At 41.5% G+C, this 24,420-nt stretch overlaps 1 protein-coding gene across 1 annotated transcript in view; it reads left to right on the top strand.

The window, feature by feature from the left end:
• The window catches only part of met (MET proto-oncogene, receptor tyrosine kinase), a 93,958-nt gene that overhangs the window by 9,056 nt on the left and 60,482 nt on the right, over positions 1-24,420 (top strand). The window contains 1 exon segment of the mRNA XM_039808860.1: positions 22,143-22,346. Within this exon segment, the coding sequence (XP_039664794.1) occupies positions 22,143-22,346 (204 nt within the window).

Raw genomic sequence — 24,420 nt, 5'->3', positions numbered from 1 at the left:
ATTCTTAGCATGAGACGTTAAGTATGACTACTGATTCCTGTGCTTTAGTAAAAATTTAATTATGCTACATTTCTAGGTGCAGTTTATTTTTCAAATATTTTCAATTGAATCTGTATTTGTGGAGGCAGAGGCACATACACAAGAGTTCCTATCAAAAAGGCCTCAGTTGTTAGAGTTAGAGTCCATTCTGTTATTTACAAAGGCCACATGGAAATGAATAATCACTAATCTTGGTAAACACGGTAAGAAATTTGAGTACTTAATGAGGCAGTGTGATACTTTTATTATTTTCCAAGCATGGATGCCAAAACTTAACCTGAGTCAAGTAACAATTTAATGTGATTAACCGATTTATTCTTGAACAAATATTCTTATTTTTTAGTAGCTTTCCACCTCTCATACCAAAAGCGCTCTTTAAACTATTGATCCGACCCCCAGAATGAGCTGTTGCCTGACAGTATCAAATGTAAGAGTAAGAGTACGGCCATTTTTCTGGGTAATGTAGTGTGCAGAGCCATGGCAGGGATCTGGAGCGTACCCAACACGCGTCGCCTGGCACCCGTTCCCATAAGTCTATTGAGGGAGCAGGAACATTTGAGACTAAAAATAAAGATCAGCCACGGGTCAAAATTATCATCGGATTACCATTGATTCCAGAAAAACCCACCAAATGCTGATTGCTTTTAAATTGAATCTTCGGCCTGATTGATTATAGTGTGTGTAATATAATTCCAGCTGGGAGACGCTTTTGACCGACAGTCATTTTAATTAGCCCGCCTGTTTTAATGAACAAGCTTTAAACAAGCAGCCACAGATGCCATTGATTTTATGTTATTCTGTTAAGGAATTCCTAATAATTTCTGATTATGAAATACAATAAAGATGCAGTTATGGGACTTCCAAGATATATTTGGCTTTGCCAGTCAGTTGTTTGGTCACTAGATAAAATGGGATTTCATTTTATTTGCACATAAGAAATTAGCATTTAGCACTGAGTAACAGAATGTAGGAGGAGCATGCAGCAGATGTTTTGCCTGTTGTAGGGCCTTACCAGGACAATAAAAGCTTTATACAGCATTAATGACAAGATGCACTGCATGCATATGCAACTCTTAAACAACTTATGGAGTTTAGTTGTGTTAAACATCTGTGAAAGCCACAGCTGTGAACTTGATTGAGGTCTAGTGGAGTATTAAGTATGGAATGCTGTGTGGACTAGTCAGAACCTCCTTCGCAGTGCTGTGGAGGAAGGTCTGGCAATGCTAGACTACAAAAATGGTGACTTGAGAGACATGAAAGAAAGAAAGAAAGAAAGAAAGAAAGAAAGAAAGAAAGAAAGAAAGAAAGAAAGAAAGAAAGAAGGCTCCAGTTTTGACTTGGTTAAAAAAAATTATATTTCATGCATTCATTGTAGTTTTCCAGTGACAGATAATGAGACCTGCAGCAGCCTGACAATAGATAGACTTAATACGGTGAAACTCTCAGTAATGCTGCTGATTCAATGGGTTCTGCTGTGGATTTTGGCCCCACATGCCCAAGCCTGCTCATGCCATCACTAAACTGGTATTTGTTCACTTGAACTCTCCCTCTGCATGAAACAGACAGAACAGTAGACTCTCATGGGGCTGGAACACATAACATCGACATTCCATCTAGAAGTAATATTCTGACGTATTTTTTAGATGCTGCACAGCAGATATTACAACCCAGAAAAGATAAGTAGATGAAGAGAAGTTGAATAATCAGATGTCACCTTTTATGTTGGTGTAGTCCTATGATCTTTGACATTTTGTCCTAAAGGACTGTACTACAAGACAAGACAGTTGGAACTTGCATGATAAAATACAGAATAAACATTTTCTACTATTGGCAGCCAGAAAGTGCATTTCTTGAATTTTTCAACTCTCCACAGTGGATTAAGATTTCAAACTGTTTTTCATTTCACTTCCAGGACATAAAGATGTGCAGTCGGTGCTCCATGTACAGAGACATAGATTTACAGTATAGAGAAACATGATTACAAAATGTAGTAATTAAAGTAGATAATTTAACATTTGAATCGGAGAGAAAACTCAAAATGTGTCCCGTATGAACTTGACTTTTCAAAAACATTTAGAAACCCAGAAAATATGAATCTATTTTTTCAGTTGTGTAGTAGGGCTGCCCCCTCGTAGTCGATTAGTTGATTAATTGAGCATTGTGGTCTCAAGATTTCTTATTAGTGATCTGATTAGTCATTTTTTTATGCTTTTTAATTCAGAATGACTTATTTCCAAGAAACCTATGAGCAAATATTTGGTAAATGCAAGATTTAAAGCTATAGTTTCTGTCGCCCCCATGAGGAATTCTAAGTAATGACAACAAAACTGTCGGCACATCCACATGATACAAGCCTTCCGTGACCGCGCACAGCCCTCAACCCTCCTCCAAGCAGTTGCTAGTAGCCGAGGAGGACATGGAGGATTTAAAAAAATATGATGGACTCTTCGGAAGACGTAATTATCTTCACTTAAGTTTCTGCTGATAGTCTTAATTAGCTTTGTAGCAACTAATTTGGCAATGGCTTGAATGTTAAGGTTCATTTATATAAAAAAAAGTTACGCACTAAAGCTTTAAAGGGGTGTTTTCGCATGGTTCTTTGTGCAGTTTTACAGATCCGTCAATTAAATCAACTAATCGATTAGTCGACAAAGTCATGTAAGTGTTAGCCGACTTCGAGTTTCTTTAGGCGAGGACAGCAGGTCTCCAGCAGCAGCATACGGGAACCAACAAAAGAATGAAAATACTATGTTCCTGTCCTGTCCTGTCTTTTTTACTCCTCGTAAGCCTCCGTTTTGATAAAGAAGACAAATGCGTGTGTGTGTTTGTAGTGAGATTGGATCGGCTGGGTTTCAGTAGCTTGCTTCTATCTCATAACACACTTTTACACAGATCTTCACGTGGTATGTACACAAACACAGCAGAGTTAGACAGTTTGTGGATGGATCAAGCTATATTTTTGGAGCTTTTTTAAAATAATAATTTAAACTATTTCTATAGCACTTTTCTTAACAAGGTTACAAAGTACTTTCCATAAAACGGCATATAAAACCCAAGAACACAACCAAAAACAATGAAATAAAATACAACAGAGGTGTCATAAACTCTATAAATAAGTAAATAAATATAAATAAATAAGAAATATATATGTATACATACTGTACGTACATACATACATACATACATACATACATATAGACCTACATGAACATATACATATACACAGATATATTAAGTCAAATATATGTTAAGTGTCAGATTAGCTGCCATTAAATCTGTAAAAGCAGCAAATAGCAAATGTAATGCTTGGATAGTTTTAAATATTTTAGAGCTGAAACAATTAGAAAATGAATGTATAAGTCCATCGACTGACTGAAAATGATATCGAAAATTTCCAGCTACTCAAATGTGAATATTTGCTGACTTTTTTAATCTTCCATATATTAATCTAAACATATTTATTTTTCTTATCCCCTAACCCTTTCAATCTTTATTGATCTGACAATTTATTGATCTGACAATTTACAAATCAAACGATTAATTAATTAGAGAAAATAATCAACCAATAATGAAAATAATCGTTAGTTGCAGCCCTAAAATATTAATTTCTGTGTTTATTTCAGGTTTCAGTAAAGAGTTTTAGCAACAAAAGGAGTAAATAAAATAAGTCAGGAATAAAAATACAGTAGATGGCAGCTTCAGTGCAACAATTAGCCGTATCAGAACGGTTCAGGCCGGTGCGAGCTGCGGTTTATTTGTAATAGCCTCATGGAAAACAGCCTTTGACCCCGGCACACTCACTGGCCATATGGCGATATGTTTTCAGTGAAAGCTGGCAGCTGTGTGCCCCCATCCCTCCACCCTCCTGTGGGTAGCTGCGTCACCTGGCAGCCGTGTCCAGACAGGTACCTGTGCGTGAGCACCCACATCCAGCTGCACAGCACATCAGGAAAAAAAACACTTACTTTATTCAGTAGGGGTGTTGAAATAATTCATTGCATCGATGCATGGCGACGCAGTGACGGACCACAGTCGATGATTGTCTAGTCTATATCCTTAGCGTTCCACTTCTGGGATTGCTCTGGTGCTGCAGGAAATTCCGCCGGATGCATGTATTTTCCATTTTCTTCCGCTTTCTTTGTGTTTGAATTTTAAATTCGGTGGATTTATGAGGACTATGGTTAACTGCTCCTCAGATCTGTGCATTGTAAATTGAGACAGCTAGCTGGACTATCTGTCCAATCTGAGTTTTCTCTCGCACGACTATTTTACAGCGGCTCTGTGCAGAGTTTAGCACCGCCTGTGACGATTGTGATTGGTTTAAAGAAATGCCATTAAACCAGAGCACGTTTTCCTCCCATCCCCGAATGCTATGTGGAGTAGCCAGACCCTCCTTCAGCGTGCTTTGGAGGAGGGTCTGGCAAAGCGAGACTAATGATTGCCTAATAATAAAAAGGGGAGTTCATATATATATATATATATATATCTGACTGCTTGAATTTGTTGATGAAAACCATGTGTAGCAATATATACCAATACTGAGGAGGTGACCCATTGTGATGCATCGTGATATTGAATCGTTTCCAATCTTTGACGGGATAATCATAATCGAACAGTGAGACCAGTGAAGATTCACGCCCTTATTATTCAGTTTAAGGCTGCGTTCCGTGCCGCAGAGGGGACACTAAAAAAACCACAGCGGGCATGCTGCGGTGGCCAATCATGTAACCGGTGATCAGACTTGTCAGTGTGCTTTGAGCTATATGGTTTGAGGCGGTGTGAGATTCCTATACAGTAAACAGGAAACATCACTGCCTCTATCGCTGCCACAAGAAAGTTTTAAAACACTATGAGGGTAAAAAACTAAATGCAAGCCCTGATCTGCCCGGGAGTTTGTGTAATAGCTGAATGTTTCCTGCAACAACAAAGCACTCGCTATGTCTCACTCGTCTGTTTTTTCCCCCTGTGAAATAAGCTGTCTTCAAGTGCAGTCGTAAACGTCGAAATATAAGGTCTAATTGTGCACAACAACAACACAACAGGACGTCGCCGCACCACCCAATCGCCAGATCACTTTTCTTGGTGTGAATGCTAGAGCTGGGCGATATGGAGAAAATCAAATATCACGATATTTTGGACAAAACACCTCGATATCGATACTGTAGTGTTGACTATTGGTGCTTTCACAAAATATTTTCACAATGATATTTTTGACAAATACTCATCAGTGATGTGGATATAATGAAGTGGGTAAAGGCAAATATAAAACCGCTAGAACAGTCTGGTAAGTTCAGAAAATGACATCACTTTACTGTAATGCAGCCTTTAAAACCAGGAAAAGACAACACTTATACCATATTACGGTATCCAAATTCTAAGACGACATCTAATCTTGTATCACAATATCGATATAATATCGATATATCGCCCAGACCTAGTGAATGCCCACTAATGGTGTGATGCTAAAGGTCACCCTTTAAAAGCTGTGGCAACCGTGACAAACCACAGTTTGATTTGTGCTGTAACGGATCATTAATCTTCTATCAACGTTTTACTAATGATCACCATTCAGAATAACAGATTTCACAATGATTTCGTAGAAGATAAAAACTGTCACACATGAATTGCAGCAACTTTATTACAACATTCAGTCCTCCTCAGTAGCATCGGGTCAACGTGAGCTTGTTCATGTCTGCAGGCATTTCCTGGACGGTTTTCTACATGATTTCACATCCACTCAATGTCGATGTTTAGTTTTGAATCCATTGAGTTAATGATTAGCCCAGGAGTTCGTTTTTTTTGTTTTGCTGGAAAGCTGAAAGTGTGTGTAAATCCTTTTGCACAGGCTTTTGTATGCACATCTTATCTGTGTTCCCTAGATAAAGAGTAGAGTAGTAAATATGCAAACCGCCAGTGCCTGCATGTCTTCCAATAAGCAGGGTGGGAAACTACCACCAGCCGACATCAGCCAAATACTCTTCAATTTAGGCCACAGCTGATAAGATGTTTAGTGCTAACTACCACTTTTTGGATAAACACCTATCACTTGTGGGGTTTTCTTCTCTCTTCTCATTTGTCACTTTTCAAATGGGAGATTTCGCTGCTTTTCTCTGTTCCATATAATTGTTTATTGAATATTGGGGGGGGGTTGAGTGTTAATGGAACAACACTAGAAGTTAAACAATGTGGCCTGGAAGTTATTTTCCATATTTCCCATTTTTTCACTATTTTGTTACAATTTATAGACAAAATGATTAATAATTGGACAAAAACATCATCAGTTTCAACTCTACTTGAAACCTTCAAACATAGCTGGTGGATTTTTAAACCTATCCTTCGCTGTGGTTGGCTGATGGATAAAATACTTTGTTTCCGGGCCAATTACACAAAGTGCCTTGGTGGTTATTGTTGCCTAGTCGTCTTTCTGATTTGAAACGAATGCAAGGTAAATGAGATACTTATCTCAAATTCCATCCTGTTGACAGACTCATCTCTGACTTAATGTTTGAAATGCTTTCCTTAGCAGCACAGAGGCGTTTGCCAGCAGTGCCAGAAGACATTAATGATGCACTGTTTAGTGTCAAATATGGAGGAGCTTTGCTCCGCTGAGCTTATGAGTCAAGGCCTCGGAGCTATTTCCTAATCAGCGGCATGCCTCCTTCTCTTCTATTTCACCACATGGTGATATCCTGCTCTGTATTGAAATGAGGCGTGTGGATGCTTATCTGTCATCCCCCGCGCTCTAAATGAAGGACCAAAAGCAATCTCCTTTTCTCCTGCTGCTGTCCCGAGCAGCGGCCTCACCTCGACCCCAGATCGCTCTCATTTCCTTGGCTCTGGATCCTTCAAGCTTTGTCATAAGTTCTCAGTTTGGCCCTGTGAAACGCTCATAATCACAAGGTTCACTAGAGCAGCAAACGGTCCCGGCAGGACTGCGGCTACTGGGGAGACAGAACATAAATCTTACCTCATCTCCATATTTCTCAATCTTTAGTTTATGCAGTAAGGAGTACATAAAAAAGGCGAGGTGTGGATTGTTTATGTGTATAGTCTGGTTAATGACTTGGTCGATACCACAAAAGAAACATGGACAGAAACCTTTGGCCGGTTCATCCTGTAGAACTCAATTTAACCCTTGTGTTGTCTTCCTGTCGACAATGAACTTGCTGTCCTTTGCTTTATTCGGTGCTAAACCTACTTTGAACTACGTTGAAACAAAGCAGAAATCATGAATTATTATTGACTAATAGTTAAGATCAGAGGATGTTGAGTGGATCACAGACTGGTACGTCAAAGTTTAGTCAGGATACTGAACTTTTTGTGCTATTGCTATGAAATTGAATAAAACACCCAAAATGCAATGAAAGTAATCCTTGATTTTATGTTTATCGGTGTTTTAAGCCCCCAACATCTCCTTCCAGGCAGCGCTGCCTGGAAGGCACTAGGATTAGGCAATGATTAGGGTTAGGGTTGGGGTAGGGTTAGAGTTAGTGGTTAAGGGTTATAATTCTATGGCACTGGCCTATTGAAGGTAGATGGAAGTCTGAGGGGGTTGAATGGGCTCCTATTGAGTAGTGGGCAGTTGGGTTGGTAGTGTAGAGGCAGCTCTGTTTCTCCAAAACCGGGGGAGCGGGGTACAAACCCCAGTCAAGGTACGTCCACTGGACCGCAGGACAGAGGAAAAACAACAGATCTGGGGGTGGGATGAGGTGCAGGTGTCCATTTTAGGGAGGGGGTCGGAGGGGCACCAGAGTGTTTAAAGTTTAACCAGAATAGGATTTTACGTTTATCTGTGTTTTAAGCCCCCAACATCTCCTTCCAGGCAGCGCTACCTGGAAGGAACTAGGATTAGGCAATGGTTAGGGTTAGGGTTAAGGTTAGGGTTAGGTGCCTTGAAGTCAACGGTCTCAGCGTTGTCTGGAAGGAGACGTTGGGGGCTTAAAACACCATCGTCTCAGAGATGGATGTCTCAAATAAAGCACAAATAAAACCAAAACCACCTGCATGTCTAGGTACCATCGATTAAAAAAAGTGAGAAAGTGTTTTTTTCATCTATTGGGTGAACTGACCCTTTTAAGTTTCTTCTGACGTGAACAGTCGACTACATTTCCAGTCACGTATAGCTCTCTATATCAACCATTTCAAGTTGCTTCCTGAATACACAGACAACCAATCAAGCCACCTACATTTTCCTGACCAAATGGAAGTGGACAATGATGTCATTCCAGAGGAAGGTCTCACCTCAGATCTGGACTAATCCACCCTATTCCATTTAAACCAGTAATCCCCACACAATGACAGCGAGGGATTATGTGGGAATGTGTTCTTAAGTAATGGAGGCAAAGAGAGAAGAAACCCTCCTCCCCATCTCTCTATACGCACACTTGTATGGCTTTATCACTCTGCTGCGCTCCCAAACAATGCACCGCAAACAGAGAAGCTATCTAGTCAATCCCTAGCACACTAATGTCTCTGCAGGCTTTGATCTTATCCTCTTCATCGGTGACGGCTTGAATCATATTACAGGAGGAAGGCAAGCTCACACCTGAGAGGGCTGAGTAACTTTTTCTGGGAACTGGATGCTGGATTTTACGGTTAAAACCCTAATTTTACCAGCAGCTGGACTATTGGATTATTTTGGTTTAACAAGTGAGAAGAAAGTCTTAAAAATAACTTAAAAGGTGCTTTTGCAAAACAATTATTGGCTATTTTTAGTTTTATGGGAATACAGAATCAGTTTTTGTTAGGTTTGCAAACCTGACTAAACTGTTGTTTTGGAGGATAAATGACTCTCAGGTCAAGAAACCATTGTTATAGTTAGGTTGGTTGCATCACACACCTTCCAGTCTGCACATTTTTTTAAGTTAAACATGGAACCGTGCCCTCTTCATGAAGTCAGTATACTGACCTTCTCCAGTCCTGAGCATTAGATATTCTGGCTTCAGGCCTGGTGACTCAGTAAGGGAGCGCAAGCAGATGCAGCAAAATTATTCCAAACCCGATCCCTGAAGATCTCACATATTGCAACACTGCAAAGCCAGATGCCTACTTCCAGGGGTTTTACAAGTGTGGAAAAAGTAGCACAATGATGCATTGTTGCACTCCTGGTCAGCTCTCTGAGGACAGCGGCAATGCCGATTTGTTTGCTTAGTCAGGCAGTACGGAGACTCTGAAACACACGAATGGCTGCCACCTGCAAACTGTCACGACACGCAGTGAAATATTTGACAGTGACTTCATAAAGTTCTGCATCTATAAAAACCCTGTCTATTTTCTGAAGTGTTTTGATGAGGTTTGGGCTGTTTGTGTGTCCATGGGATTTCACTGTTATATTTAGCTCTGTTGGTTTCCGTGCAAAGCCGCTGGAATATTACATTTACTTTTCTGTGTCACTTGGTGAAAAGGCGACAAATATGAAAGGCCGTGCCACTGAGCAATAGAAAGTACATTCCCTCTAAAGGACGTATATCTATATTTCAGATTCCCTGATTCTCTTGTGCTGTCGCTCTGCAGTCATTTGTTTTGCTTTCTTCATCTGGCTCTGAGATCTACGAGTACGAACACAGTTTTTTTGCCAGCACAGCGCCTGCCATCTCATCTCATCCAGTGCCGTGCTGAGATGAGGAGGCCCGGGTGTTCAGACCTTATGCTGACCCTGGCTTGATAAGCTGTCTTGCTCCTGGAGCGCAGGCCACTGCTGTTTACAACCTGAGGTTATCTGGCTGTTCCTCAACGGCTGCTGTTGGGCTGCGGCTCTCCAGCTGCTGTTTCCCTGCCTTACCTCATGTATGAGCAAGGCCCCTGCAGTTCAGTCAGTCTCCAAGACAGAAAATTGCCCCTCAGATCTGACATAAAACAAGAAGCAGAGCGAGACACTTATAGTCATGAAGGCCGTATGCTTTAAATGGTAGTGAGAAGGCCAGAGGGGCTGTTTTTGGCAATTTCAGCTCACAGTGAAATCTTCACTGTGTGTAGACTCTGCCAAGTGTCTGCACCGGTGGGTGGATTTGATTATTCCAGACTGCTAGGAAGCAGGAATTCTGGAACAAAAAGAGATTTGGCTGAATAACATTGAAAAATGCCAGTTTTGTGCATGTCACCGCTTCAAATTGAATGTAGCATAAAGGGACCATTATTTTGACATTTTCCGCGAAGCTGTTATGGCTGTGCAAGGCAGAGCAGCTGTAATTTTAAACTCCACTCTGACCGTAGCAATCAATGGGAGAGGGTAACGCTAATGCTAAAAAAGTCATGCGTATACAGTAGATGATTGGTGCTAACTGTCCGAAGCAGCCTCAACTTTAAAACACTCCCCACCCCTTTATGTTCATGTCTTTCTATAATAAAGAGCACATGTAGGAAAGGCAGCTGCTTTAGTAAATACGACTGATCGCTCTGCTTAGCTGCCAGAATTGTTGATTGATCTGACCTCAGAAAGACATTAATGCTCTAAAATAATGTCCTGAGTGAGGAATATCCAGGCTGAAAAAGCAAAGCAAGACGTGTCGCTCATTTGCACCCAAAAATTACCCAGCGTCATAGCTCATTTAGTTACAGAGCAGTCTGAAAGTATTAAGACAGGGTGGTTGGGGCTGTTTACATCTATATTCATCCACATTATGCTTGTCGCCCTTTTTACCCTCGGGGGCTATATATAAAAAGCACTGCAATACCTACACCATTTATCTGATGTGAAGTGTTTCCCTAATTTATTGTGGTGAAGGCAGAGATATCAGAGACAGATATCTGAAAAAAACTGGACAAATTAATGCCAACCTATCTGCATGGCTAGATGCCACTATCATAAGCGAGAAGGTAGGAGCTTTTCTGGGTGTACTGACCGTTAAAAAGCTGAAAGCCAGCATCTAAACCTCAAAGTCCTTGTTTCATGTCAAATTGAATCTGTTAGAGCAGTGGTTCCCAATCCCCGATAATTCAAAATAACAATACATTTTGGATCTTTATGAACAATTTTAGGCTGTATTTGTGCCGTAATTAACTAGAACTTGGATCAATCTTTGTGCTGCATATTTCATCATCTCTCTGTCACTCCCACAACAACACGATACTGATTTTAAACTACAAGTCAAGTCAGTGGCCCAAAGTGCTTTTGTTTCAAGGCAGATGGGTTAAGATCTGCCTCAATACAGGTAAACAACGTTGAAGAAATAGAAGGTGCATAGCGCACATTAATACTAAATTTAATACAAAACAACTGACATGATAAAACCAAAGTCACTTGTAATGAAATATGAAGTTAAGAGAAAAGGAATAAAATCAACAATAGATTAAAAAGCAGTGGGAGAGGGGTCATTAATGCACAAGGTTAGTGCGATTAGCCAATCATCACTGTGTGCTCATTCTTTTAGACAACTAGGGGGAGGGGGGTCGGGGGTGAGGAGTTGAAAGTTGGGAAGAAAATAAACCCTGAAAGAATATAGATTCTGATAATACAAATACAAAGATTTCAATAGGTGCTGGTACATATTTGTTCTCTTACAGTTTGTACCCTTTGGGAGCAAATGTGTACCCCATTGGACAATATTGGACATAAATACTCTAGGGCTAAATTGCACTCTTCGAAATGGTACAAGTTTGGCCTTTAGCGCAGGGGTTCTCAAACCTATCCCTCAAAGGTTAGGGCTCCGGAACGATTGGCAATAAATATATATATCATCAACTCACTTTTAACTTTTAAGCAACAAACATTCAAGTTGAGTACTCAGTTTCCCTAGTCAGCTTTTGTACCGATTTGGGAACCGTTACATGGAATTTAACTTTTTTTCCAGCTTCTAGCAGTAAAAGTAAGGGCGTTTTTGTTGATTTTTTTTATTTTTTTTATTTTTATTTTTTTTACTATTTTTGGATGTTTATTTGCCAATTTCCTTCTTGTACATTCAACGTCCCTAATAATTTATTGATCAATAAAAAATGTATTTCAAAATGGAAAACACTTAATAATAATAATGTCATGGGCTGGGTCCGGATTGACTTGCCTTACCCTGTGATGGCAAATGTGTACTCAGTACAATATGAGAAATAGGGGTGGGAATGACCACAGGCCTCACGATACGATATCATCACGATACTTATGTCATGATACAATATTATTGCGATTTTAAAGATATTGCAATACTCTGCGATATATTGCAATTTATTACCTTTTTTCCAACTTCAAATTTTTCCAAATTTCAAATTATGTCCCCAAAAGAAAACTCATTTCAATTGTATTGCTGCAAAATGGGATTGTCAAGCAGACCAACACATATATAATAAAAGATCGATACTTTGCGTCTGTGTATCGATACAGTATTGCCACGGAAAATATTGCGATACTATGCTGTATCGATTTTTTCCCCCACCCCTAATGAGAAACAGTCAAAAATAAAGTTGGAAAAACTTTATTACCTTATTTTTTTTTTTTTTTTACTATAGTAGAATAAGCTTCCTGTCTCACTTAGCCAGTAATAACCATCATGAGGGCTCCTGCCACAGCATCCTCACAGCAGATGTCACAACTATCGATGTGACCTCGGTATTTAAACAAATAAAAGTCAGGGAGAAAGGTGCGAGTCCGGTGGGAATGTTTTACTGTATGTTTGATGCGGAAAATGCAAGCCAAGCATGACAAGCCTGGGTTTATATGGTGTAATGTATCTCATATGTCAGGAGCTTTTTTGAAACACCTAGGATAAGAGCTGCATGGATGTAACCTAATATCAATCGTCAACGGAAAAAAAACCACCCATCTGTTTTGTAAATACCACGGAAATTGGCCTTATTGATTTCATTTTTAGAAACTTTTCCATGTGAAAAATATTTTCTCTCAATATCTCATCTTTATCTGAAGGTAAGAATGTCTTAAGGAGTTGACCTGGTCTAATTCTCTTTGATCAGCGGACTGTAACTTTAGCTACTGTGTCAGTCTGACCGAAATGATTTGCAAGGCAACTCTGGAAAGCTCATCTGAAGAATGTCCTGTTGCCGTTAAGTAGAAGATGTGGAATCAAAAGAAGTTCCCAGACAGAGCAGAAAATAGTGTCTTCTGCCCCCCCGATCACCCAACTCAGCAGTTCATCATTCTTCCCCTTGTTTTGAATCGCATAAATCCCCCGATCTCCGAGAAGAAGAGGAGGAAAAAATGTTGACACATGCAGGAAAATAAGTCGCTGTGTCAAGCAGCGATGAAAAATCCTCCCGAACTGTGTTCTCAGAGATGGTATTTTAGTCTCCTGTTGGAGGCAGAGGAGACGGAGGATGCAGGATCATCATTCACTCAGCCAGGTTTCATACAGTTGGGGTGATTTAGTGGCGCTAAGAGGCTGGAAGCTGCATTGTTCCTGTGTGGGAGAAGCCTGGAGAACACACAACCAGATTATTTAGCTGTTAGAATGGGCTGTGCATTGATGTGTGTGTGCAGAGAGGTAAAGGAAATAGAAAAAAAGAGAGGAAGGTGGTCAGTCAAGAGAAGAATTGAAGTGGGGGTTGGGAGGGTAGGTGGGCGGGCAAAATTTAACTCAGGACCGGCCCGGAGGAAAAGGGGGAGAAACGCAGAGAGGCTTTTTAGACATTTTCATGAAGAAACAAGATCTTATTTTCAGTATCTGGGCTGAACAAGGGAATACCTTTCAGTCAGTGATGTTTGGGGATTCCTGCTTTGGGGAGGAAGAGATTTTGCACAGGAAGTGATTTTGTTTTAAAAAAAATAAAGAATTGCGCAAAGATCTGTGAGCTATTTTGGATGGTTGCAATTCGTGGGCAGTGCATCATTGTGGGCAACAAATAAAACACAATTAGGCAATTAAAGGTAATTTCCCACTTCCTCCCTGGGAAAGACTTTACCAACACATGCTCAAAAAATGTCCATGCAATAAGCATGTGAAGTCTGGAAACACAAATGACATGTTGTGAGCGTGGATAATGTACAAACCACTTATAGAATACCTCATCATAGACCCCATCGTTACCCTTTGTGTGAAAAGGTCAGCTAATGGGTTAAAGTGCGTAGTTTCTGTCGCCCCCATGAGGAATTCTAAGTAATTACAACAAAACTGTCGGCGCGTCCACATGATACAAGCCTTCCGTGATCGTGCACAGCCCCCCACCACTCCTCCACACAGCTGCTAGTAGCCAAGGAGGACACGGAGGATTAAAAAAACATGATTGACTCTTCAGAAGAGGTCATTATCTTCAGTTTCTGCGTTGGAAAGTCACCGGACGCCACAATCTTCTGAACATAGTCATGCTGAGAAATACAGAGAGTTGTGTGGAGCTGATAGTCTTAATTAGCTTTGTAGCAACTTATTTGGCAATGGATGAAAGGAATGGACGTTTATTAATATCCGAAAGTTACGCACTAAAGCTTTAAGGATCGGCAACTTGAATATCTTTGGTTCAGTTCAGTTCAGTCACTTTATTATCCCAAATGGGAAACTTGATATGCAGTCAGAAGTGAAAGATAAAAAGAAACACATTCAAACAACATACAAATAGACAGAACAACAATACAAAGACATGAGTACAAAAAAGGTTTCCTGTATGTAATACACACAACACCACTTATCACCACTGGAGCTCTAAAAACTTTTTTTTTAAAAGAGAGTGCAAATTAGTTAGTTATTGCACATGGAGTTATTGCACATGGAACAAAGGAGATTTTACTCCTGTTGCTCTTGCGCTGGAATACTCTAAATCTGAGACCTGAGGGGAGTGTTTCGAACTCTGAGTGAAGGGTGTGGTTTGTACAGTCTAATATAGACCGGGCCTTGCGAAGTACTTGCTGGTCTGGTTGGTTTAAGGACTCAAGGCAAGGCAGCTTTATTTGTATAGCACATTTCAGCAGCAAGTCAATTCAAAGTGCTTTACATAAAACATTAAAGAGCAGTTCAAAACAATGAAAACATTTGTGAAATAGAATATAAAAACAGCTCAAATAGAATAAGTCAGGTATGAAATACAAGAAGAAGGGCAGCACGGTGGCTCGGTGGTTAGCACTTCTGCCTCACAGCAAGTAGCCACGGCAGAGTTTGACGCCCGGTCCGGTACGGGCCTTTCTGTAGGGAGTTAGCATGTTCTCCCCTGTGTGTGTGTGGGGTTTTCTCCGGGTGCTCCTGTTTCCTCCCACTGTAAAGACATGCATGCTAGGTAAATACAGTTGAAAATTAGCCGTGCTAGCGCATTTACAGAAATGTTGATTAATGTGCATTGTTCTGGGTGCCCGGATAGCTCACTTGGTAGAGTTGGCGCCCATATGTGGAGGTTTGCTCCTCGACGCAGCGGGCCTGGGTTCGGCTCCGACCTGCGGCCCTTTGCTGCATGTCATTCCCCTCTCTCTCTCCCCTTTCATTTCTTCATCCGTCCTGTCAAATAAAGGCCTAAAAATGCATTGTCCTAATCAAATAAATCAATCTTACAAGAATAGAAGTTACAGTGGAGTGTAAGAAATGAAAAATTACTTTAAAACAGGCAGCATCAAACAGAAAAGTCTTCAGCCTTGATTGAGAGTTGATTCAAGCAATGTAGTATCGCACTTCTATAAAGTTGGGGGACTCAGATCGATGTAGCAGAGGCTGACTTTGTTATCTTTGCTTTTAGTCCCTGGTATGGTTGATAATCCCAAAAACACTGGATCTGGAAAGTGAACCGTGTGAAAATCAGTTTGTGTGACGATGGCCTTGTTGGTTAAAGTGTCCCATCTTTACATTTCGGGTTCCTTGCAAAACTGCTATCTGCTTTCACATTGCTTTACATGTGTTTATCTCAACATTCATACATTCAGAGCAAAAAGACCTTTCAGTAGTGGATTGGAAAATGACAGTGGTTGTAATTTTACATGAAGGATGTTTTTTGGAAACCAGTGATTTTAGAAACCTCCAGTTTGCTGCCCCTCTGCATCGAGACGGCCACAGTGATTGACACTATGAAGACTGTCATTTCTAAAACGGTGTCTATTTTGGAAAATATTCATACATGCTAAATGAATCCAAGATCCCATTTTTTTGGCACGGAGTGTCCATTATCTGTGCATATGACAAACTGTATACTGCGAAGCATCGGAGGAAATGGCAAGTCAACTAAATAGGATTGTAAAATGTGTCCCAATCTCCACCCGAGCACTGGTTTTGTTCTGTCCAGTTTTGGAATCAGATGTGTCGAAGGGGTTTGAAATTGTATCTGTGGAAAGCTCCCACTGCAATCTTTAGCTATTAGACTAAACACTGCACAATGATTACAACATACCGGTAATATATTAGTAATATTATCAGTACTACATCACTAATGGCTCTTCAAAACTTCAAAGTCCAGATGTCATGAAATGGAAATATGTCCCTACAGTTTTGTTATTTTCACATTTCTGAAAAACTGGAGAAGTCTAATTTGACTATAATCTCCACATGTTATTCGCCCGGTCTTCTGTTGGACCTGTTTATGTACGAGGCCCCATTATAAGCAAGGCTGTAGTCCTGCCTGGCGTCTGGGGGGGGGGGGAGGCCAGCTGCACTGCAAGCGCCAGAGTCTGTCTTCACCCTATTGTCAGCTTCTCTCTCTCCCTTAACTGTCCCTAACACCCTCACAGTCCCCTGCAGCAACAGGTACACACACAGACACATAAACACACATTAGCACATGACTCCATGCACATGGTGCGACCAGCCACCTGCGTACTTAAACACACACACACACACACACACACACAGACACTTCACGGTAATTACAGCAACTGAGAGTCAGGTTGCAGAGTAACGTGCACCGTAAGTCCAGGTGGTGTACTGTAATGCGCGCCCCAACATTGCTGCAACAATGCACACACACGCACACAGACCTATTTGTGCACTCCACATTCCTTTGCATTTCACTTTCTCTAAAAAATGCATTTCCACACACCCCGACGACAACCAAACCTCTCCGCTGCCTGGAGTGCGCAATTGCACATGCACTCCGCCGGTCAAAGGTCTGTTATTCCAGTGAGAGAGCCAGCTGAGCGTCAGACAGACTTTGTGCATGTGTGCAAGTCTGCTCACTCGGGCTAAGCCTCCACAACACGATGTGTATTTTTGTACATTAGCAGGAGCGCCTTTACCCTATTTTTGCACAGCAGTGACAGTGTTTGTACCCAAACCCTCTCCTGCCATTAACCCAGCCCATGGTTTACAATTCAGGCATTAGCGTGTCTATTCACATGAGACCCAGGGGCCCCAGTGAGAGCATGAAAACGACATTAGGCCACGCAGATCACCTTTCACCCCCTTCTTGACTCTCCTGAGCAGTGCCGCAGGGTTAAGGAGCCCCACGACACCGAAACCCTATCGCCATGCCGTTGTTTTGGGGACAATGGCTGCTGGTTAAGTATGGGGCAAAAGGTGTACAATATTTCATGGATCTGCCCGACGGTGCCTGTTCTACGGCAAGAAGACACGTTCACAAAATGGCCTGAGAGATGTACAACATCAGGAGCACTTGCCAACACCGTAAATCTTCCAAAAGATGAATGTAAGAGAAAGGTGAAAAATGTGTTTTAAAACTTAACTTCAAATGGAATCAGTTCCGCCGTTAGGGCTGGGTATTAAACCTTAATACTGTCCTGATATGAACCAAAATGGTTCTGTAGCACCGACAGTGCCCTTACGCTGTGTACCTATTTTTTTAATAAAAGTTGTTTTGTTGAAGTATCCAATGCCAGCAAAGCCTAGTGCATGTGGTTTTAGTCACCTGCAGGTTAAAAGATATCTTGCTAGCTATCAAAACTGGACTGCATTTTATTAAAGTTGACAAGATTATAACCTTTATTTCAATGGCATTTTGATGACTATGTAACAGGTTCTGCAGGATCTCCTATCTTTTTAAAGCTCTTAAAATGGGGCTTCTTTGCTTGCGATTCGTAGCCTCTTGTCGCTCGTACTCTAGTTTAGAAGCTGCTGCTAGCGTTAGAAAACCACCATTACACAGTTTTAGGATCAATAAAAAAAAACAGGTTTTCCTTGCTTTCTTCACGAACTTTTCGTGTCTAATTAGCTTGAAAGCTTATTGTGAATGTTTTGTATTTCTTTTTCGGGCTTTTATTTGATAGGGCAGCTAGGTGAGAAAGGGGGGAGAGAGAGGGGGAAGACATGTAGGAAATCGTCACAGGTCGGATTTGAACCCTGGACCTCTGCGTTGAGGCATAAGCCTCTCAGTATATGTGCGCCTGCTCTACCCACTGAACCAACCCGGCCACAACGAGCATTTTGTATTTCTGTCCATCACTGGCCACTGTAAACTGTTGTTCCAATATTGTGGTTGTCGACGGAGGTTGTCATGAATGATGAATATATATTTAAAGTTACAATCTCAAAGATCTCGGTTTCGTTCCCTTTGGCAGCACCTATGTGTAGGCCTGATTTTGGATCTCACTTATACTTAAAGTTCGTCTGTAGTCATCACTCTTTTCTTTCTTTGTTCGGCCAGGGTGTGATTTTCCGTTGCCGGTCGTATTTAGCCGCTACAGAGCTCAGTCGTATAAGCGGCAGTTGGTAGACGTGTTTAGCCGCCAACAGGTGACTGCGAGCCTTTCAGGGGGCCGTGGTAGTGGAGTTTAGCCAGAAAACGTGAGCGTCATGCCGCGACAAATAAGATTGTGATTTGGATTAAAACACTCCCGAGGAACGAACCAAGTTTCCTGAGTGAAAGTCTTTTGTTTTCACCAGGAAGTGAACTCCGCTCCCCGCATTGTTCAGTCCCTCCAGAAAAACGCAATTATACGATTGCATAATTCAACACATAATCAGCCAAAGTCCACATATTCATGCGGGGGCCGCATTTTTTCAAACACGCCGCACTTTCGCCGCATAAATTGCCGATTTCCGCGCAAAATATGCGGGGCTTGCATGATTTCATAATCCCCCACATTTTCGTTGCACAAAAGTCACATATATCTTAGCAGAAAGTTGAAAAATGTTGCGTTTTCTTCACACAAGAGCAGCCATTTTTCCCTGTTGCCTTGGGAACATTATGAAGTGACATAATTGCGCAACGTGAACATTGAAAAGCAGGGTGTTGGGGGAATCACTTTTTTTTCTCCTTTTCATCAAACTGCAATTTTTGCAAGTTTCCGCAATTTCATTGCATAAAATTGCATAAATATCCCGCATATTCCATCGCATTTTTTAAGAAAACGTGCGGCATAATCAAGGATTTTTGCCCGCAACAATCACAAAAACAAACTCCACATTTTTCTGGAAGGACTAATTGTTTTATGTTGACACCACGTTGTGCTATTTAATTTTGGGATTATTTTCCACTGAATATTAAAGTTCATAAATAAGTCTTTTGGCATGGCTGGCCCGAGTGGCACTTATCCATGGTATTGGAAGGGGGATTTCATTCTTGTACATTTTGTTTTGTTGTGCATGATCAAAAAACATCACCCTGCTAGAAGAGATCGGAAAAAAACAGTATGCCTCTTCACACACGAGTAAAGTGAAGAGTGAGTCTGTAGCGTTGGCTCCGCCTACCCTCTCTTGCGGACCAACCACTGCTGGGTGATAAAATCCGTCAGGAGCTGTGCGCCGCTTGGGATTTTTTCCCGGGAATGTCGCCACAGACAGCCAGTTCGTAAAACTGCAAACGCAAGGGCTTTCATCAGTGGGCCATAGACTCAATCACCATTGTGTTATCTCAATAGATGGCTACTTAACAGACATTTATTATACATGTAAATCTTTGAGATTAGTACTTGAAATTCTCTTTTGAACTTTGTGTAAGACTTTATTTATGGAGGAACCTGTTTGCCTCTGTTTGACGCCCTCTAAAACTCTCTCTCCGTGCCAAGAAAAAGCCACGGACAGCAGCAGCGGAGCTTCAAACGAAGCTTGTCAAAACAGCCTTTCCACTGTCCAATTTCATTTGCCTTGATCCTCAGGAATACCTTAGCAGAGGCAGAGGAATGCCTCCAAGACCTTTTCCACTTCTCCCTCCCATCGTTCTGCTCCGCTTCAACAAACAACCCAAAGTCCTGTTTGTTTGCTCTGAAAATAATCAGCCCAGGGGACTGTTTTTTGAGCCGCGTGGCATAATCTCCACAGTGATGACGTCTCTATCTGTCGTAGTTTTGAGAAGTGGGAAGAGTTTTGGCAGATTCACATATTTTTCTTATGTGCTCAGTGCTAATCTGTTCCGATAGTGCAAGTGAATCGTATTTTACACTAAATGTCTGGGTGAAAGTAGACGCACACAGATCCACAGATCAAAGGCAACCTGTCCATCATGTTTGAAGGAGAGATGTTTCTTCTGCTTTTATCAACCCCTCGTCCATGTCTTTATCTAATTTCAACTCAATTTCAGTCACAAACTGTCATTTCTTATACGGTTTGAGCTCCTCCAGTAATTCAGTGCAGATCAGCTGGCTGCACCACCTCACAGCTGTGCATTTGGCATAAAAACATTCAACCTTTCAGCCAGCTTTCAATTTCCTCCACATTTTCCCTGGGTTTGACTTCACCATTGTCTCTCTAACTGCCGCCATTGGCCTTGAGGACACTTCATTTGACCAAGGTTTGCTTTGCTGCGCGCTTGTCAGTTAGCCAAAGCTGGCTAACTGACTCTGCTTTCCTCGGCTTCCCTCCCCACGCGGCCCTGTTCGTCTCGGCTATGTAATGTCACCAAGAAAGAAACTTTCCTGATTTATTTCTCCCACCATTGTTCTCTTCATCTTCAAAGCTCGCCTTTTGAGATCTACACTAAACAAATGATGCCGCATGTTTCACACAAACCACAAATAACGGCCTAATGACCCAGACAGTGCTTTAGGTAGGGGCAGAAAGAGACCATGAGTCTTTTTGTGATTAAAATCCACTTCTTCTGATGCAAAAAGATCAGTTTTTACACTTTAAGTCACAACAAAAGGTAGAAACCAAGGTCACAACATATCTGTGAGGAGAGCAAATCAGTCAGGAGTTTCCTGCTTAAACTGAACGCATTACAGGCTCTGTGAGGCACTTTGAAAGAAGCCGTCCACAGGTCCTCATAATCATTCTACCTGTACTCCTCCCCCCCCCCCCTACTTGTGACTCCAGTGAAGAGGTCACGATCCACTGAAGCTGAGAAAACAACAGAAAGCTCCGGCCTGGTCAGGCAATCAGGTCAAGGACCTTAAGAGCCATAAGAGGCCCGCCACCCTCTGGGTCATTAATAATTAATGAAACCTGAGGCTGGGACAGGACACCATGACTAAACACAAAAAGAGCCGGAGCAATGAGAGAGCAATAAGGGGAGAGGGGGAGGGCGGGTACTGATAGAGAAAAGGCCCAGAATCCAGCTCTGTCTACAGTCTGTGCATTCACTGTATGCTCCAAAGGCTCCAGACACAACAATCTGCACAACCCAGCGACGTTTGAAAATCCCCAAAGTGGAGCGGGAGGGACAGATTTTGGTTATACACTCAAGTGAGGAAGGAGAAGAGAAAGAAGGGGGTTGAGAAAGAGAGAAAATAAAGTGGGGTTGCCCATTGGATAGGGAAAATGTTTTGTTTTTTTTTGTTCATGGAATGAAAAACAGCATGAAAGTCTTCTTGCTGTTTCCCATGAAATCCTGCCGTCCTTAAACTTCTATTCAACAAAGCGTGTACTCGCCCTAGAGGTACTATCAGGCCGAGACCTCCATTACGAGCACGGCCTGATGAAAGAGTAGCTAAGGGGGGCTTAGGAGGTTTGGTTCTTAACCCTCCCCCATCGGGCCAGATATGAAAGACGATAGTTTGACATGATATTATATAACCAGTAGTTTTTAGGAGGGGCTATGTGTTTGGATAATGCGATCTAATCTTGCTGACCATTCACAGAATATATGGTGTACAGTGCATTATCTTATATGTGTGGCAATCAGCTTCAGTCTTTACTGCTTGCACCAGCTTTTCATTTTTATGCAAGTTCACTACTTAGAAGTGGATGTTTTTTTAACGTTAAACATGACCACACTGACGTTGCCAACATTTCTTGGCTGCACCTAATGTCGTATCAATATCATGCCTGTAACCGCAATAAGAAACACTCTCTCCACTGTTATTCTTACTGTATATCTTGTTATTCTTGGGGAAAACTAATGCATTTGATTTTATTTATTTTTTTCAGAGTTCATCGGACGACTGCGACCCACATGAGGGAATCCATGAAGGGAAAGAGGGCAAGTACCGCCTGCAGGTGACCCAGTTTGTCCAAAGGCTGGAGTACTGGCACAAAGAGCTGACCAACACCTTGGTTACCTCTATCACTGTGATGCCGGTCCATGGCCGCGCTGTGGCATACCTGGGCACCGCCGACGGACGCCACATACAGGTAAAGAAATCATGTTTGTGTCTTTAGTGATTTATTTTTTATTAATTTTTTTTTACAAAAAAGTGTCTTTAAAAGACTGGCAGGAACCTCATTTGCATGTAAAATACCAGCAGTTAGGCGAAAACAGAGAGCCTGAGGCCACAGCAGCCAGTGTGGTATCCACCTCTTGTTGTTCATGTAAATTCGGCAGGATGTTGGTACATGAGGAGTGTAAGCGCCCTGCTGGAGACACAACACACATCAGCTCCAGGTGCCTCTGCTAGAGGCATGTTGGGGGAAACTATGACCAGGCACCCAGGACCTTTCTGTTTGCACAATTTGCTTACCTTTGACCTGCGCTCAGTGAGCCTCCAAAAAGCCTACGTTCCAGTTTGCCATCTGAGCAAACAGTCCCATTTTGCCTATCGTTGTACAAACCAACAGTGGATTACAACCTCTTGATTTTTTTTTGTCAGCTGCTTTCACCGTCTCATACATGACCTGTCAATACTGCTTTAGGGGATTTTAATCATGGGACATGGTTTTAGTCATGGGATAACTAATAAATAAGGCGGGAAAGTGCATATTTTACGTGTCTTGTTTAAGGACAGTTTGAGAGAATACATACAATAATTTTTTACTTTAACAGCACAGATAACATGGGCTGACACAGTTGAACTGCTCAAAAGGAGGTGTTTGAGTTTGAATCATGTGGAGCAATAATTTAGATTCCGTTTTGAGCAATTTTTTATGTCAGCCTATCATAAAGACTCAGACTCCCCTCTTCCATAATTAATATGCAGTCGTTTGTCTTGGTGACACTGGTGGAATGAAAGCGCTGGTACACCCGAGGCAGGGTCAAGGCCTCACATAATGGACAAAATAATGTAAACTCCTAAAAAGGTCTGAATATTAAATACCACATACACCGAAGTGGCCTTAACCCTCTTGCTTTCCTTCACTTCTCTTCCTTTTTTTGTTAAAGGTTACTGTATGCGCTCTTTCCATCAAGATATGCATCCTTGAGCCCTGGCCTTGATTGCAAGTTATCTCTCAACCGCAGCGCTGACATTTAAACACACTTTCAGAAGCTTTAATTAGCAATTTTTGCTGAGAGTGTCAGAGAGATTTAAAGTGTCTATATAGTCTTGTCAGAGACGGAGATCACTCTTGCATTTAGCAGGTATTTGGCTTCTAAGTTAGCACTGATTTTGTAATTTCCAGGTCAAAAGATGTTGAGGTTGAAATTAGGCTAAATTCGGTTGAAATATGAAGGTTTTACATACAACTGTCTCTTGAAATATAGTCATTCAAATACATTTGAAACGTGGCTGTGTGTAACTTAGATGTCTAAAAAAAACTTTCCCTTCTCAAACAAATAGCCCTGTTTTAGACACACATATAACTCACTCAATTTTTTTAATTTTTTTTTTTTTGCCCCCGGTTGAGTAGAGAAAATTTTTTTTTTTTTTTTGAGTTTTTTTTTTTCCCCTTTTTTTTTTTTTTTAATTTTTTTTTTTTTCACCCCCCACACTTACCTGGCACATGAAATAGATTTGTAGCTTTTAGTGCAAGTTAAAATGCTGATTTGGCCTGTTGGAGGTCCATTTTGTTTTGAAGAGTCCTACAAACTGCTGATCATCAGGGTAAAATATAGCATTTTGGCATCTAGCATTAATTAAGTCAATATGACTAACCTGTGTAGCTGCATGTCACACTGTGACTCACTGTACTCACTTTCCCTCCCTTTTCATGTGGTCACTTATTTTTGCCCATCCACTCTTAACTGTACACTGCATGCATGCGATGGTTACAGCTGCAAAGTACAGCGAGTGACGTATTTGTGCATCGGTCCCGTGCTGGACCCAAAAAAACGACAAGGAATGGAATAACGTGCATGAAGTGAAAGCTGAATTACCTCACGTGTTTTTGAAACACAAGAATGAAAAGACATGCATGGAGAAGAGAAAAAAAAAAAAAACAGGCGAGAGAGCCGTGGAAAAAAGGGGCCAACAGCTGCACGGAATGGGATGGAGGGAGGGGTAGGGGCGGTGGTAGTGGGGTGCGAGGGGGCTTACAAGCCGAACGGCACGTT

The sequence above is a fragment of the Perca fluviatilis genome, chromosome 8 (genome assembly GCF_010015445.1).
Source record: "Perca fluviatilis chromosome 8, GENO_Pfluv_1.0, whole genome shotgun sequence".
Classification (NCBI taxonomy): Eukaryota; Metazoa; Chordata; class Actinopteri; order Perciformes; family Percidae; genus Perca; species Perca fluviatilis.
The sequence above is the reverse complement of the archived record's forward strand: the minus strand, read 5'-3'. Positions and strand labels throughout refer to the sequence as shown.